The 18,928-nt window shown below is 35.8% G+C and overlaps 1 protein-coding gene across 1 annotated transcript in view; it reads right to left on the minus strand.

Annotated features, from left to right (window-relative positions):
• LOC150090668 (dual specificity protein phosphatase 19-like) overlaps positions 1–16,602 on the minus strand; it is a 48,043-nt gene extending 31,441 nt beyond the window's left edge. Inside the window, exons 1-2 of the mRNA XM_090379383.1 lie at positions 16,550–16,602; positions 7,473–7,691 (exon numbers count right to left, since the gene is read on the minus strand). Coding sequence (XP_090235509.1) covers positions 7,473–7,503 — 31 coding nt within the window. The 5' untranslated portion in view covers positions 7,504–7,691; positions 16,550–16,602. The remainder of the gene's footprint in view (positions 1–7,472; positions 7,692–16,549) is intronic.
• Between the last annotated feature and the right edge of the window lie 2,326 nt (positions 16,603–18,928).

The following is an 18,928-nucleotide window of genomic DNA, read 5'->3' on the forward strand; positions in this document are numbered from 1 at the left end:
AAACATTTGGAGTGACCAGATGGGTGAAATGGGAAGGTTTTTTTTTTTTTTTGGCTGATGCTGTATAAAGCTTGCTTTCTTACATCATATGCCTCATCTAATGCTAATGATAATTAATGTTAATATCCACTTGCAGAAGTCAATGTTTGCAAAACACGGCAAAATGAAAAATGTATTTGAGAAATGTTTTTAATTAACAATTGAAGTTTAGAACAAAAAACTCAAATACAATTTTGAAGGTGTTTCTTGCTTGACCAGTGTACACTCCATTAAAGAAAGCAGAATTATCAGAAGAAATAACTAAGCACAAATAAGAAGGATCTTATTTCAATGTTTTTTTCTTATCTCATAGACCTATATTTGAATTTTGTACAGGATGCAATAAAATCATTCCCTTTTCTAATCTAGTTCAGAAGGTTTGGAACATTGTAGTTGGAACTAACATTTTTTTTTTTTTCTTTGAGAAAGATAGCCTTACAAATGTTCTCAGATGTGTATTTCATTTTATAAAAAATTTTGTCAGTTTATATTCCAGCTGACAATGATCAATTATTAGCTGGGATATAAACTGCCAAAAGCATATCCAATACAAAATTTGAGGTTCATTCTGCATTGAGCCAACGATTAAAAAAAAAAAAAAAAAAAAAAATCAAATATTTTTATTCTGCATTGTTATATATATATTTGTTCAATGTGTATTTGATGTGATAATAACATTTCAAGAAAAAATATCCAGCAGTCACATTATAAAATTATGAAACCTGGTGTCAAAGTTGAAACAAAATGGAATTTTTTTTAAAATAACTACTGCAATTATAAATAAAATATATTAACATTTCAAATTAGAAAGTATAACTGAAATATTCAATAAAAAAATTTTTGATAAATGCCAGTGAAAAGCGTAATTTTAAAATTGAGGCTCTCTGTCTGCAATTAGTTAACACAGGTGATGGCAGAAAGGAAATACAACTGTATACATCATCTGCAGTCACCTATATACACTGAAAGTTTTTCATTAGGAACACATACCTAGAACCTGGTTGTGCCATCTTCAACGTGCAGCACAGCCTGGATATATTATAGCGCAGACTTCACAAGGTGATGGAGGGTGACCACAGATATGGTAGCCCATGCTGACCACATTGCATCCCACTTGCCAGGGATGCAAAGTAAAACAGCAAAGAGCTCTTTACTTATGTAAAATCTAGAAGGAAAGGGATGAATCAGATTGGTCCACTTAACATAAATGGTTTGACTATTGGTGATCATGCTCAGGTAGCTGAGAAACCGAATGAGTATTTTGCATCTACATTCACATGAGGATTTATTCAAGAAGGGGAATGCCAGAAGTTTATCAAAATCTAACAGGGAGCTAAGTGATTTTGTAATAACTGAGAGCCAAGTGGAGGAGAAATTGTTGAAATTTAACATAAGGAAGACACCTGGGGTAGATGGGATCTATCCAGTTATATTATAGGAGGCAGCAAAGGAAGTAAGCAAAACCTTAGGCATAATTATGAAAGCTTCCTTGGACTCAGGGGCAGTCCCCACAGACTGGAGATGTGCAAATGTGTTCCGAATTTACAAAGGGAGATGAAAGGGTGACACAGGTAATTACAGACCTGTTAGTCTAACTTGTGTTCCAGGGAAACTAATGGAGTCACTGGCTAGGAAAGCGATGCACGTTCATCTATACAAGACTGCAGTTATAGTTCAGACACAGCATGGGTTCGTTAAGGGGAAGTCTTGTCTGACAAATTTGATTGGATACTATGATGTGATCACAAAGGAATTGGATGGAAAGAATAAATTTGATATCATGTACTTGGATTTTAGGAAAGCTTTTGATACTATGGCACATGGAAGACTACTGTACAAATTGGAGCAGTATGGCATTAAAGGCAAATTGCTATAATGGATAAAAGGATGGTTTAGTGGGAGAAGACAGAGTGGTTATCAATGGACACTGCTATTCATGGACTAATGTTATTAGTGGAGTTCCCCAGGGTTCAGTGTTGGGTCCATTGTTGTTTTTGGTATTTATCAATGATATTGATGAAAGTGTATCGGAGTTAATGTCTAAGTTTGCAGACGATATGAAGGTTGGCAGGGTTGTTAATGATAGTATGCTACTGCAACAGGATCTGGAAAAGTTGAGCAGATGGGCTGAGAGGTGACAACTGAAGTTTAACATTGACATATGTAAAGTACTGCATATGGGTAGCAGTAACCCCAGAGTAACATATCAACTGGGTGGTACTACACTTAGGGTAGAGGAGAATGAAAAGGGCCTGGGGGTAATTGTGCAATCAGATAAGTTTTCTGAGCAGTAGAGAGAGGCTGTAAGGGTAGCTCATGGTGTCTTGTCAATGATATACTGAAATTTTGTTAGCAGGGATAAGGGGGGGGGGGTGATTGTCCCCTTGTATAAGGCAATGGTCAGGTCGCACCTTGAGTACTGTATACAGGTCTGTAGGCCTCATTTTAGGAAAAATGTAGAACTGCTGGAATGAGTACAGAGAAGGGCAACAAGATTAGTAAGTGGAACAAAGCGTTGGCGTTACCAATAAATGTTTAAGATCTGCAAATTGCAGCTTCTATAGATTAGGTACCTGCGAGGTGATCTAATTGAGGTGTATAAGGCCTTGAATGGATTGAGCAAGTTCAATGCTAATGGGATTCTTCCCCTTGCTCAGATTACTCTCCCGAAGGGGCATAAATTCAAATTAAGGACAGACAATTGTAGAATAGATGTGCAGAAATTTGCCTCTTGCCAGCAGGTGGTTGATAGCTGGATCAAACTTTCATCTGTTGTAGTGGAGGACAGCAACTTAAATAAGTTCTAGGCAGAACTAGACAAACATTTGGAGTGAATGGATGGGTGAAATGGGAAGGGTGGTTTTTTTTTGGGCTGATGCTATATAAGCTTACTTTCTTGCATTATATGCCCTACTGATGCTAATATATGTGAAGATAATACCCATAGAAAATAATTCAATTTCAAGGTAAGTTTTATCATTCAATACCTCTTTCAAGAGCAAAATAACTAGTCAAGTGCAAAAATCACAGAAACATGGAGCCACCACTATTTCTGTGTTCAAACAAACTCCATCTAATAGTAGCTTTGAAGTCCTTATTAATACATTTGGTGGGTTTGTATTTGTAAAACATATCACAAACCGGGCCAAAAGCCAAAAATTTTTCATAAAACCATAACACAACTGAATTTCTGGAAATGCATACCTGCCAACTCCAGGAAAACTGGAAGAGTTGGCAGGTATGCACAACAATTTTTTATTATAATTCTAGAATGAGCTACATGAATAAAATAAATATTGTTCACTTTGATATCATTTATTCATGTTTTGTTATTTCATGCAAAAGTACTTAAGTTAATCTCTAAATATCTATAACATACAATATAGCTTGCATTCTGCATTTAACTTATATGCAAGCCCATTCCTAGGATTATATATGCACATGCGTAAATTTAAAAATGTGCCCTTTTATTGCTTAAAGATTACTATTAGGAAAGTAAATTTTGCTAACTTTGAAGCCTGCTGCCTTGCATTTTGATTGTGCAATCCAAACTAGTTTGAATGGCCCTAGTGATATGCTCGCAATGAATGCTTCATATTTAACCTCCCATATTGTTATTTAGATATATTTTAACCTCTCCTTAGTATTACGGTACTATTGTGTCTATGAATGAGACCACTGCCACTACAATGCTAAGTGAAAGTTTATTTCGACATTCAATTACTCTTTGGAGGAAGGCAAATTTACATACCTCTGGTCTACATCCATCATATTTTCAGTTTAAATTTATATCCCCTTGTGTTTTGTAAAAAAATAAATTACACCAATTGCTGCTACTTCCAAGGATACAACACCAAGTTGATCCTTTTCATTTTCCACCTCTTCAAAGTATTTTATCTTAATTTTATTTGTTCCTCATCCATTTAATTTCTCTCCTTACCTAATTTAGAAAAAATTTCTTTCTAAATTAGGTAATTTAAATAGAAATTACCTAATTTAAAATAGAAACTAAAACACCTGCCAGGTTTATATTTTATTGGTTTTTATTGTTAAAAAAAAACAACCACATTGCTTGTTTTTTGCAATGTGAGAGTGCCACTTTTTTCCTTCTTCTCTGTTTCTTATCTAGGTACCATCTAACCTATTTTAGCTAGGAGCCAAAATAGGTTAGATGGTAGCTCATAATGAAAACAACCTCAGGGTAACTGTACAGTCTAACAAAGTTCTCCGAGTAGCACAGACATGCTACTAGACAAGATCATGGTATTCTGTCAATAATATACAGGAACTTTGACAGTAGAGGAAAAGAGAAGTTTATCCCATTGTACAAAGCAACTGTTAGACCACATCTCGAATACTGCATACTGGTTAGGAAGCATCATTTCAGGAGGGAAGTATGCCTATTAGAAAAGAGCAGCGAAATTAGTCTGGGGTGCAAAAGCTTGCCCTTAGCAATAGGAAGGATGTGTAAATTGAAAAGTCTAAGATTAAGTTGTTGAATGTGTTGTAATGAGTTTTTAATAGGGATAGTCTCAGTGGAGTGGTTTTCTTTACATTTTGAAGTTATGTGCACATTTTTAAATATTACTCTCTTCTTATCTTTACTTGACTGCCCATCAAAGTAAAACTATTGCCAAAAATAATTTTTTAAAATAATCATAAAAACTCAGTTACTTTTTTTAGAAGCAATAATATCCTCTTGACTTCATTAACTTCTGAATTTAAATTCCAGAAAATTTCAGCTCTAGTAAGCAAAAATAGGACAACAATGGCCAACAGGTGCAATATCCTCTTCTGATTTCCAACGCTATTTTCATGTAGTCATCACTTAAAACTATGTTTACTGGAAACGTTTAAGAGATGGTAGTATGGTAGTAATACATACTACCATTTAAGAGATGGTAGTATGTATTACTAGAAAAATTAACTTGTATATAAAAGGATGGTTATTTGAAATGTAGTTCAAATGAAATTTAATTCGCTCCTGAAAATGTTAAAAGGATTGGGTAAACTAAATGCTGATAGCACCTTTACTCTTTCTCAGATGATATACACAAGGGGAATAATTTTAAACTCCCAGAGATTAATTGGATGTTGGAATAAACTTTCACTTAGTATAATAGAAGTGGGCAGTTAAACAAATTTAAAGGAGGAATGGAAAAATTATTATAAGAAACAGGGAAATGAAGCAAACTTATACAGAGAAAAAAAAAAATATATATCAATCATTTGCTCCTATTATATCTACTTTCAAAAGTTGTCTAATGCTGAGTTATCCTTTTAACTCTTTTTAGTGATACTTAACCTATATATTTACTTATTACTCCAAATTCAAATCCTATATGTTCTTCTTCGAATTGAACATATAGGATATCTGTCTAACATATCTTGTATGCTCAATGAAATCTGACCCTACAACAGTTCACCTATCATCTATTCAACATCTTTCTATAACTTTTTTATGTTATCACAATTTGCTGTTGGTGTGCAATCTGATATACTATTACTGGACTATACACTGGATTCTTTATCCAAAGAAGCACAAGCACGTCCCAGCCTATGCTAATAGCCATACATACCACTATGAAATGATTTAGGAAAAAGTAAATTGCATTTACTCTATTAAAAAAAATTGATAGTAGAAGAAAATTATTTTTATTATTATTATTTATTTATTTTTTTGATGATGGCACTCAACAGAGGTTGGAAATCTCTACTTTAAAGTCTGCTTTTTCTGTCATTAAACATTCAATGATTCTTGACTTTCTCTATACAACTGTCACAAATTAAAACTGGATAGTGGATAACTGGATAGTTCTAATCTAGAATAATTACAATTACTCTTTGAATCTTCAATGTAAAATATTTTTTACATTCTTTCCCAATATTTCTTGTTCTCTCTTCCTTTCATTGTCTCCTGTACTCTTCAGAAGTCATCTGTACTCTGCCTTTTCAATACTTCCCTACCATTAAATAAATATAAATGTTCTTATTTTTACTCTGTTAAGGCTACTAGGTAAGAGGAGTTTAAAATTAATTATTAATTAACAATAAATATAATTATTAACTGCATTTAGCACTCAAGCAGGATCTGCTCAAATGCGTGTGCATTACTGCACTCTTTCAATGACCACTCAGCTATGTCAGCTCATGCCAGTTCTTATCCAAGGTATCCAAATGCTGGAATTAAAGAATAAAGTTTTGCAATTTTCCCAATTTCAACTTTAAATTTCAGCCTTTGGGTATCATATTTGGATATCATATTTCAAGTTTTAGTATTATTATTATTATTATTATTATTATAAATCTGACATCATCTACAAGTATGTGGGAAAAAGATTTTGCATACCTACTTAACAAAATGCATATACTGACTACATCGCTGTGACATGTATTATTTTACAGACAGTAATGCCATTTAGTGCCTCCACACAGCTTCCATTAATACTGATATGAATTGACAACAACTGACTATCCAGATGATTTTCCATAATGTACTTATTCACAGCTAATTTCCACATCTGATGGAAATTAGCTGTGGATGCATTTGTTAGCAACTAGTTTTGTTTCCATGACTACCAACCATCATAAAATACAAAAATGTCTTATCATCCCCCCCCCACACAAAAAAAACAAGGCATTACACACCTAAAATATTAAAAATTCTTCAGAATAGTGTAAACATTACTTATCTAAACACTTCTTTCAAGTAATATAAACGATAAGCAATCTTCATAAAAATATTAAGTACCTAAATCAAAATGATTCCCCTTTTAATTCCACTACTGCCATTGAAATTTGACTAAAAGTTATTACACAATGAAGCGCTTTGCCATTATGATTTATATAGTGTATTGGCATCTAAGGAAATGTGCTATAGGCATCATGTCTATAAAATTATATGGCATTTAAGGCAATATTGTACTATATGCATCATGTATATAAAAGTATATGTCCACAGGCCAATTTGCATGTAGTGTGGGCTAAAAATCCCTAACTCATGAGAGCCCCCTACTCTCTCTCTATTGGGGATCGGCTAGCTACACCACTGATCGAAGAAGCCATTAAGAATTCCTCAAAGTTCCAACAGGATTCAAATATAGACCTCTCCAAATCAGTGGCTTTTTTTTTTTTTTTTTTTCTTTGTAGTTGTTGGCGCATCGGCATCTGTGGCCATAATGCACCTCCCAAGGTTTTTTGCAGTACTTTGATCCAAGCCCGAGGCGGGATTCGAACCCGCGACCTTTGGGTTGCTAGGCAGGTACTTTATCCACCCGGCTAGCCCGGTCGGCTAAATCAGTGGCAAGGGGTGAAACTACCATACTGTCACAGAGGATGGCACGTCAGAAAAATTGCCAAATATATCTGTTAATACTGTTAGAGTAGTTAACTAAATTTAATATTCAATATATAACTTCTGCATACATACGTACCTAGGAGAGATGCTGAGAATCTACATAGCATTACTTTGGACAAAATAGCTACAGAAAAATGTGGTCCTTCAGGCTGATATCACTAACTATTCATAAATGACTGCAAAGTCAATGTTGTTTTGATCAATACTGAAGACTTTTTTCCCCCTTCAGATATGTCTTACTTGATTATGAGAATACTTCCATTTAAAATTCCTAAAGCTACTGTCACAGGCTGATCTTGGAAGAAAAGGGAAGAGAATGTGCAATAAATATTACTTATATAATTTGTAAAAACAGTTTCAATAATAATTACTTTTCTAATAAGAGGTACTTTTAATATTACTATGAATAACTTCCTATTAAAAATAATTTGTTCTCAGATTACATGGTAAAAACACTGTGTAGAAAAAAATAAATTATAAGTCTTATTTAAACATAATGAATTTTTTTGTTGTTTTTAATAATTAATACCAATATAAAAGTCAGTCTCTATACTTTGCACTACAAGTGGCATAGAGTTGGAAAAATGGATAAACTAACTTGTTAACATGAAGTAGTCCAAGTCACCAGTAATCAGTGTGCTTGTGAACATGTATTCTGTGGTCAGTTCTGATTTTAGAGATGAAAATCAGTTTCTGATGGGGAGGGGACCCAATTTTCACCTAAAAGACTTAAAAAAGCTGCACTAACCACTGATCACATGGTGAAATAAGTTATGCAAAGTATGTAGTGCATTTTACATTTCATGTACATTCAATATGCCAGCATTGCCATATTAAGAGGCAAAAAAAAAAAAAAAGAGACAGATCTGGATAAAGTTTCCAGATCCCTGTAAAAATATTTTTTCCTTTTTTAATTCTTTTTGGAGTATACCAATAATTACAATACTTCTTAAAATGTAATTTTTATATTTTTAATGAAAATTTAAAAAAATTTATTTAATAGCTCTACAATTTTCAAGGTTTTAAAATAATTTACCACACAAAACTTCAGTATTATGCACATATTTCCAAGAATTCTAAGAGGTACAATATTTAAGTAATTTTGTTTAAAAATAATTCAAAAAATTCAATAAAAAATTCAAAAATGTTGTGTTCTTTGACCACAAAAATACTCCATTTTCAAAACAAAAGTTTATTGTGCTGAAAAATATATATGTATATAAAAAAAGAAACATTACAATATAAACAAATATAAATTATAACAATAAAAGTATTATTTTCTCCTTTTTGAAGTGTTTTGGGGCATTCAATGTACAAAAACTTCACACGACTTAAACATAAAAACTTAAAACAATATTTACAATAAAACAGTGTGTATTTTTTGTTTTTACAAAAATGACACCTTTTTCTTATGCCTTCTACTGGCTCTGCAATTATTTCGCTACTTGTTCCAGCTGCTTGCTGTCTCCTTTCCCTCACATTACAGGGAATATTTGTCATCAGTGATCGCAGTTTTACTTCTTCATCCATAAGATCTAATGCTAACCTTCTCAAGAAATGTCTTCTTAGGACATTGCCATTTTCATATGGATTGTTGGAAAGAAATAATATTTTTGCATTTATACCTGCAACATTCATCATAAAATAAAAAAACTACCATTGGCCAACATCTGTGTTTTGACTAACATCATATGCTGCACACAATTCATCAACTCCATCTATCCCTCCCTTTGGTATCATTACAGAATGAAACAATTTCAGGCTTTTGTTGCTCACCTGTTGAAGAATCAATTTTGTCATTGTGATGCATACTCAATACTAAAATAACGTTCTTGCCTTTCAAGGGGCATGTAAGACACAATAGTAATGTTTTCTTGAAAGCCAAACACATTTCAGTTGGCCGCTCTATTCCTTGTTTGCACAAACTCTGCTGGTAGTTTTTTTTCATTCTTGCTGATGGCTCCCACATATGTTAGGTTGTGGTCTTTCAGAAGCTTTCTTATCTTATTAAACACAAATATATTGTGTTTAATATTAAGTGTATTGTAGTTTATACAAGCATATTAATACAATAATATGTAGGTATATAATTATATTATTTTTTTCTCTCTAATAATATTTCTTTTATTTTTTGAATTTCTCTTTATCAAGTTATTGAGAATTTTAAAAAAAATAGGAGGTTGATTTAACTCATCACTAGTATAATGTGTTCATTGTTTAATGGCCCCGGGGGTTTCCCCATCTCCGCTATCACTGATATATTTAACCCCGGGGGCTCACATCTGGTGAGTATGGGCTTGGCACACCCAGGGTCCTGAGCTGGATATCATCATTCTTCTCTTTCTTGGTGATTCCCTTCTACTTTTGTTGTCTCTCTCTCTCTCTCAGGGTAACTCGGGAATTTTTTTTTTTCCTTCTGCAACATAATAGAATAGAATAGAATCTTTAATTGCAGCATGATAGACATACAATTAGTCCCGTCACGGCATGGTGGTGCCAGGGGTTTACAAACATATTTACAAAAAAAGATATACAGTAATACCCCGAAGTTACGCGATAGGTGGGTCCGACGAAAATCGCGTAAGTCGAATTCGGGTAAGTCGGGGTACAACTTTGCATATAAATACATATAAATTTTGCTTAATTGGGACCAAGGACTAACAAAAACACTAGTTTAGAAGAAAAATATTAATAAAATTGCAGTTCTTTATACATATTAATACAAAATATGTATTAAAAAAACAAATGACTTACGTAAAAAAGTTATTTCGATGTCGATGGCTTCATAAAATCTAACAAATTCGTGTGACGACACAGCGCCTTCTTTTTTTCACGCAGAATTTCTTCGTAGCAAGCTAATAATTTTTTTATTCCTTGCTTTGTAGCTATAACGCGTTCTTCGTTGGAGTCTGTTTTCTAAAAATTTTAAGCCATTTACAATTGAGCCCTTTTCAATTTTCAACCTGTCAAGTTTGCTATTGTCATGTTCTTTTCGCCGTTGCTTCATTTAGGCCTGTAGCACGTGCAATATCACATGGTCTTTCATCTCCCTCAAAGCGTTTCACAATTTCATATTTTTTCTCTATCGACAGAGGCGGACTGGCCATAAGCCTTACTGGGGAAACCTCGGTGGGCCGATGTGATTTTGGCCATAAACCATAGTATGAGGCCACTATAAATTTTCCCGGGTAAGAATTTTTGATCCAGTCCGCCTCTGTTTATCGATAATTGCTTTTCTTTTTCTCTCTGAATCTGCAGTGTCTTCACCAGTACGCTTCCTTTTCACACCTTTTAAGTATTTTACTCATTTTTAGGGAATAAAGCACAATTACAAAACGAGGAGGCACGCTTGATACGCATAAACAAAGCTGCGCGCATGTAGCAACTGAATAAACAACACCATAAAGGCAGAGATACACTATTAACACCACATTTCTAGGGGTTACTACCATAAAACAATAAAAATCCAGTTGCGTTTCTGCTAGTGGAATCTGTTATAAACTGGTAGTAAACGCGATCTAATTGCATACCGATAGCTGGAATTGTGTTGGTTTTTACGTTATTATGGTGAAATGTGTTTCCCCTTCACTGATATAAAAAACATAAAAGCAGCAAAATTGAATTTTGTTCATCTTTCGCTCTCATTCTCCGCCGTCGCACCGTATATCGATAACATATGAAAAACGACCTTGAAGATAGTGGGCAGCAGCGTTGCCAAACGAAAAAATCAAGAACCGCGTAACTCTGAGTTCGCGTAAGTCGGGGTATTACTGTACATGAGAAAAACATAAGTTACATCAGATTATTGGAAGGCAACAAAGCACAGTTTTACATTTTCAGTTCCACGAGGATACCCTTCCTGTATTTTTTATTATTGACCACTTCTTGGAGGTCCCCGTCGATGGCTTGCAGTGAGGGCAGCATTTGCTTTGGCAGGAATCTGTCGGTTAGTACTAGCCGGTTACGGTTTGCTAGCAGCTGTGCTGAAGACCGAAGATAAGGGGGAGGAATGCGCCAAGAGCAGCGATCCCAGAAGTTTGGCTCTGTAATTTTACCAGTGGCCATCTTGATGGTGAACAGCAGCCTTCTTTCTCTGATGTAGGATCGGAGCCTGCGTAGTTGAAGGGCTTCTGCTAACTGCATTGATCTGAGAGCTGGGGGAAGGTGGAGTTTGCTGTTGGCCCATTTTAGAAGCCAGAATTCGGCAGAGAATATTCTTTTAATGTTGGATTCGGCAGCCGAGGCCCATATCTCTGACGCATACAGTATTGTCGGGTAAAGGATTGATACGATGTATCTTTTTACCAGTGGTGGGTCGGTGGTGTGGAGCAGCTGTTGTTTGGCAACCCAGCGTAGTGAATTCAGCCTCGACTGTATGATGTGGATTACACTGCAAAAGCCTCAGGCTTCCTTGCACTATATGGCTATTAATAATAATAATAGCAAGTAACGGTTATAACAAGGAAATTTTGTCGGTCCCTTGATGTTAGTTATAACCAAGTTCGACTGTATTTGATAAATCATTATTTCATGGATCTCACTGTAAATCACAGCAAAAACTTTAAACATCCCATTACAGGTGCTCATTTAAACCATACTGTAAACTACTGAAAAGAGAAAAGCTAATTACAAAAGAACAAATGGGATACTTATAGGTATGCTGGTCGGTTATCTGGATGAATTTGTGGCATGAGAGAAATAGGGGAAAACATCAGATCTGGCATTTAGTAACTGCATCCTTCACGTAAATTAAAAAAGTCCTTAATATTTTTTAATTTCAAATTAGTTTCACTCATCATTGCTGCTTTATTACTTTTAAATTTTTCTCCACCATGAAGTGGTGGAGAAAAATTTAAATCCACAGCAGAATTGGACAGGTGGCCACTGCGTTCGCCTCGCTCAAATGGTGTCTGTGGAAGAGGACCAACATTTCCACAAAGACTAAAATCCGACTCTTCCGGACTTTGATCCTGCCCATTCTTCTTTAGGGATCGGAAACATGGATTTGTCTCAAGTTAGATTTGAACAAACTTGAGGTATTCCAAATGCGATGCCTGCGGCAGATCTTGGGCATCTCTCTTCGCGACCGCATCACTAATGACATCCGTGCCAGATGCCAACAGCAACCAACCATTGCCGACCAAATCCAGAAGCGAAGGCTCAGATGGTTTGGCCACGTATGTAGAATATGCACGAACAGAATACCATCCACACTCCTTTGGAGACAACGACCCACCCAATGGAGCATCCAACGGACCGTGCCTAGGAAAACGTGGGCCAAGCAAGTGGAAGATGACTTGAAGAGCCGACGTCTCGACCTTAACCAGGCCAGGACTGAAGCCATGGATCGTAAGGTATGGAAGAAAATCACAGAGCAAGTCCGAAACCCTGCGGCACCTACAGCAGCATACTGGTTGCGTGGCCAACCGCCTCCCCCAGCTGCCAGCTAAAGACCAAAGAAGAAGAAGAAGAAATTTTTCTCCCCATATTTAATTCCAATTTCTAAATGTGTCAACTTTATATTTTAAATTTAGCATTTAGTTGTGAAAAACCAGAACTTTCCTAGGTTAATTCTGAAATATAGTTTTTTTTTCTATACATACCAGTGATGTCTTTAATTTATAAATAAATGCAAGATCAAAAGATAAATATCAGTGCTAAATACTATACAATTGTTCCTGCAAGGCAATCTGATTGAGGTGCTTAAGGCTTTGAATGAATTGAGTAAGCTCAATGCTGATGGGATACTTCTTCTTGCTCAGCCCATGCACACGAGGGGGGCAAATTCTAATTGAGCAATGATGATTGCAGGATAGATGTGTGGAAGTTTGCCTTTAGCCATCTAGTGGTTGATTGCTGCAATAAACTTCCATCTGATGTTGTGCAAGTAGATAGCTTGAATAAATTCAAGGAAGAACTAGACAAACTATTGGAGGTAATTGATAGGTGAAATGGGATTTTTTTTTTTTGGCTAATGCTGTATAAGCTTGCTTTCTTGCATCATTTGCCACTATTAATACTAATACTATTTTATATTATTAATACATAATTCTATATACAGAAATCCTTAATTTTCTTATGTCCTTTGACTTTGCTTCTATTATCTCTGTGAATATTTATTCAGGAGACATACATCCTGAAAAAATACATGCGAAAAATTACGGAAAAATTGATTTTATCACAAATTTTCCAAGTTCTCAGAATCTTTTATGACAGACAAATTTATAGAACTCATGTTTTTAAAAACATCCATTAGACACCAACATGTGGTTTAGAAAAAAATAATTAATTAATAGTACCCAAATGCTTAAAAGACCAAAAGTAAAGAATTTAATCAGCTACAGAGATGTCAAGGTGACTAAACATCAAATAAACTGAAACATAAAAATGAAATATACTATAATATAAGATATATAGTATACAATAAAATACACTATAATAAAAGAAAGCAAAGTAAAGCAGCAAACATTTCTTTACTTATGTAAACAGTAGAAGGAAGGAGTTGATTCATACTGGTCCACCAGATATGAATGGATTAACTGTTGATGATCCAGCTCAGGTTGTTAACAAACTGAATGCATATTTTACATTTACATTCACACAGGAATTTTTTGATAAGGGAGTCAAATTCTGGTGAGGAGCTGAATGATTTTATGATAACTGAGAGGAAAGGGGAGGAGAAATTGTTCAATCTAAATGCAAAAAATGCACCTAAGGTGAACAGGATCTATTCAGTTATATTAAAGGAGGCAGCAAAAGAGGTAAGGAAACCTTTAGCCACAGTTATGAGAGTATCCCTGGATTCAGGGGAAGGTCTCTATGGGCTGGAGATGTGTATCCCTAATTCACAAAGGGGGATCTAAAGGGGACAGAGTAATTACAGACCTGTTAGCTTGGCTTCTGTTGCAGGGAAAATAATGGAATCACTGGTAAAAGATGTCATGCAGGATCATCTAGATAGGAATGCAGTTATACTACAGTCACGACATGGATTTGTTAAGGGGCAATTTAATCTGACACGGTAAAATCAGAACTGGTTGCAAAAAATAATTCTGACATCAAGTGCTTAAATTTTAGAAAAGTTTTTGATACTGTTGCACAAAAAAGACTGTTATACAAATTACAGCAGTGTGGCATTAAGGGCAATTTGCTGCTATGGATTAAGGGTTGGGTGAGAGAGGACAGAGAGTGATTATAAATGGATACTGCTCTTCTGAGAATAATGTTATTAGCAGAGCGCTCCAGGGTTCAGTGCTGGGCCCACAGCCCAAATATATTCATTAGTGATATTGATGCAAGTGTGTCAGGCTTAATATTTCAGTTTACAGATTATAAGGTTGGCAGGGTAGAAAATCACAGTAATCAGGATATGCTATGGCAACAAGATCTAGATAAATATTAGACAGATGGGCTGAGAAGTGGCAATTGAAGTTTAATATTAACAAATGCAAGATACTTCATATGGGAAGCATCAATCCCATTTTAATGTACCAGCTGTATAGTATCATGGGTAATTTTGTAGTCAGATATGAAATTCTCTAAGCAGTGCAGAGGCTGCAAGAACCACTCATGGCATTGTGTTGATGAACTACAGGAATTTTGCCAGCAGGGATAGGGAAGTGATTATATAATGGCAAGGTAAAGAAAGCCAAAACGAGAACCACTGGAAACTTCAGGAAAACTTACCGGGCAAAATTCGTTTCCTGCTATCACAGTTTTTCCCTGCAATCTTGGTAAACAGACGGTGAGTGTTATTGGTAGTGGCAGTAGAAGACGATAACGATGTATTGATAATTTTTTTTCCATTATTAAAAAAAGCTTATCGGAGTTCATGAGTGTGATGCCTTTGCAGCTGAAATTTACTTATGGGTACACCCTCCAGAATGCCTCAGTCTTAGAGTGTTTATTCCTCCCTTTCCGCTGTTTTAACCTGATAGCAAAACAACTTCTACTGCCACTACCGATATTACGCACTGTCTGTAGAAGTTGTTTTCATATCGGGTTAAAACAGCAGGAAGGGGGGAGATAAACACCCCAAGACTGAGGCAGTTTGTAGTAAGTAGTAGCTGTAATAGTGGCATGTGATGCCAGAAAGCAAGCATATGAACTTATGCAGCATCAGCCAAAAAAAAAAAAAAAAAAAAATTTACACACCCATTCAGTCTAAATGTTTGTCCAGTTCCTCCTTAAATTTATTTAACCTATCAACTTCCACAATGACAGATGGAAGTTTGTTCCAGCAATTAACCACCCGCTGGCTAAAGGTAAATTTCCACACATCTATTCTACATGAATTTCCTTAATTTGAATTTATGTCCCCTTAGGTTTGTAATCTGAACAAGTAGAAGAATCCCATCAGAATTCAGCATGCTCAACCTATTCAAGGCCTTATACACCTTAATCTGGAAGGTGTATCCGTAAGTAAACTTCAGCCGAAAAGGCATTACACTCATTAACTCCAATAATCTGCTTTTATTAATGAGAAAAACTAATCAATACATCATTATCAACTTCTATTGCCAATAACACGCACTATCTGTTTACCGAGAATGCAGGGAGAAAGGGCGGTAGCGGGAAACGAGTTTGTCCGGTAAGTTTTCCATGTTGGCTTTCTTACCTTAGCCGGGATAACCACATAAGGGTGCAGAGGGGAACAAGATTGGTGAGTGAAGCAAAACGGACCTCTTACCAGGAAAGTATTCAGTTTTGCAAATTGCATCGTCTGGAGACTAGGCACCAGCAAAGAGATCTGATTGAGATGTTTAGAGCCTATAATAATAGTATTATATTATTTCTTTCAGCGGAACAACTTTTTCTTACTGAAAGCAGATAATTACACCAGTAAGGTGTATAAATTTAATTAAACCACTGAAAAATAGGCAAGGTTCGCTACCGCCCAATTCTAGACTCTCTCCCCCCCTCTAAGCACACATGGGATTAAATATGCTTTTAAATTAGTTCGATCTGTAAAAATAATCATACATAATTACACTATTTCTACCCATCACCCACCCATTCATTTTCGATTCATCCGCTGACCAAAAATCCTGATGTTGCTGCTTTTAAGTAAATGCTATCACCAATTTCTATCTGTATTTATCATTACATAATTGGTAACTCATGTAATTTTGTAATAAAAATTTTCAAACTTACTAAATAAAGTCAAATACCCATCATCTACATAAATTAAGACCCACTAAAGACATAACACATCAGTCATTCCAGGCAAGTAATACGTTAATCACAGAGTACTCTGTGACGTTAATGACGATAACAGTGCCATCTAAGGATTCGTGTCAAATTTTTTCAATAATCGATATGAAGTACTGTATTTTTGGACCTTTCACTGATCGATATTTTTGACACAGTTTCGTGCCTTGAGATAAACATTCGATTGCCAAGCAGAAACCGCGGTAGAGGTACGAAGATGATAATGGGAATGAGGGTAATAATTCAGAGTAAGAAGGTAGAGAAAAGGAAGATTCAAGAATATGGACTTATAAAGTAAGAAAATATTTTTTTTATTAGTAACTATATCATCCTTTATTAGTAATTAGTAATGCCAAATGATGCAAGGAAGCAAAAAATAATAATAATAAAATAAAATAAAAACCCTTCATATTTCACCTATCCATCCCCTCCAACAGTTTGTCTACTTCATTCATCCTTGAATTTATTTGAACTATTCACTTCGACAACATCAGACGGAAGTCTGTTCGAGCAATCAACCACCCATTGGCTAAAGGCATTTTCTCACACACACCTGTTCTGCACCCTTACTTCTTCAATTTGAATTTATGCTCTCCATGTGCATAGTATGAGCAAGAAGAGGAATCCCATCAGCACTGAGCTTACTTAATCCATTCAACTACTTAAACACCTCAATCAGGCACCTAGTGTCCAGACGCTGATCATCAATCAGATTAGCATCTGGAGACTAGACACCTAGTCTCCAGATGCTACAATTTGCAGAACTGATGCCTTTGTTAGTAAAAGCACCCCTTTGATCCCCTCACCAATCTCATTGCTCTTCTCTGTGCCTGCTCCAGCAGCTCTACATCCATTGAAAACTTGGCCCTCCAGACCTGTATGCAATACTCAAGATGTGGCCTGACCATTGCCATATACAATAGAATAATTATCTCTTTATGCATGCTAGAAAAATTCCTAGGAAAAAAAATTATTTTTTTTTTCCGGGAATTAACATTAGCATTAGTAAAGGCACGTGATGCAAGAAAGCAAGCTTATATAGAATCAGTCAAACAAAAAAAAACCTTCTAATTTCACCCATGCACTCGCTCCAAATGTTTGTCTAGTTCTGCCTTGAATCTATTTAAGCTATCAACTTCTACAACGAAAGATGGAAGTTTGTTCCAACAATCAGCCACCCCTCTGTCTAAAGGCAGACTTCCGCACATCTATCCTACAACTGTCTTTCCTCGATTTGAATTTATGCCCTCTCAGGTGATTATTCTGAGCAAGAGGAAGAATCCCATCAGCATTGAGCAATGTTCAAACCTTTCAAGGCTTTATAAACCTCAATCAGATCCCCTCGCAGATGCCTAGTCTCCAGACATTGTAATTTGAAAAACTTAAGCCTTTCTTGCTAAGAGCAACCCTTTGTTCCATTCACTAATCTTGTTGCTCTTCTCTGCACTCGTTCCAGCAGCTCTCCATCCTTCTTAAAATGAGGCCTCCAGACCTGTATACAGTACTCGAGGTGTGGTCTGCCCATTGCCTTCTACAAGGGGATAATCACCTCCTTATCCCTACTAGAAAAGTTCCTCTATATGAATGACAAGGCACCATGAGTTACTCTTGAAGACCGTCTGCACTGCTCAGAAAACTTCATGTCTGCCTGCACAATTACCTCAGATCCTTTTCATTCTCTACCACTGTCAATGTAGTACCACACAGTTGATACATTTACATCAATTCTAAATTGATCATACTAAAGAATTACATGGTGTTCCCATTATTAGTTATATCATACGTAACAGGATGTTGGTCCACCTTTCCTCCTAAGAACAGCCGCAATTCTTTGTGTCATGGGCTCAACGTGGTCCCGAAACATGCCATACGAATGCTGTTCCACGTTAGCATTAGCATTAGCATTAGTAGAGGCATATGATGCAAGAAAGCAAGCTTATTCAGCATCAGCCAAAAAAAAAAAAAACCCTCTCCCATTTCACCCCTCCGTTCGTTCGAAATACCTGTCCAGTTGAGCTTTAAATTTGTTTAGGCTATCAACTTCAACAACAAGTGATGGAAGTCGGTTCCACCAACCAACCACCCGCTGGCCAAAGGCAAATTTCCGCACATCTATCCGACATCCGTCCTTCCTCAATTTGAATTTATGCCCTCTGAGGTGATTATTCTGAGAAAGATGAAGAATCCCATTGGCATTGAGCATGCTCAAACCATTCAAAGCCTTATACACCTCTATCAGATCACCTCGCCGGTGCCTAGTCTCCAGACTCTGTAATTTGCAAAACTTAAGCCTTTCTTCGTAAGAGCAACCCTTTGTTCCAT

The sequence above is a fragment of the Mastigoproctus giganteus genome, chromosome 1 (genome assembly GCF_048544385.1).
Source record: "Mastigoproctus giganteus isolate SK-2022 chromosome 1, ASM4854438v1, whole genome shotgun sequence".
In the NCBI taxonomy this organism is placed as follows: domain Eukaryota; kingdom Metazoa; phylum Arthropoda; class Arachnida; order Uropygi; family Thelyphonidae; genus Mastigoproctus; species Mastigoproctus giganteus.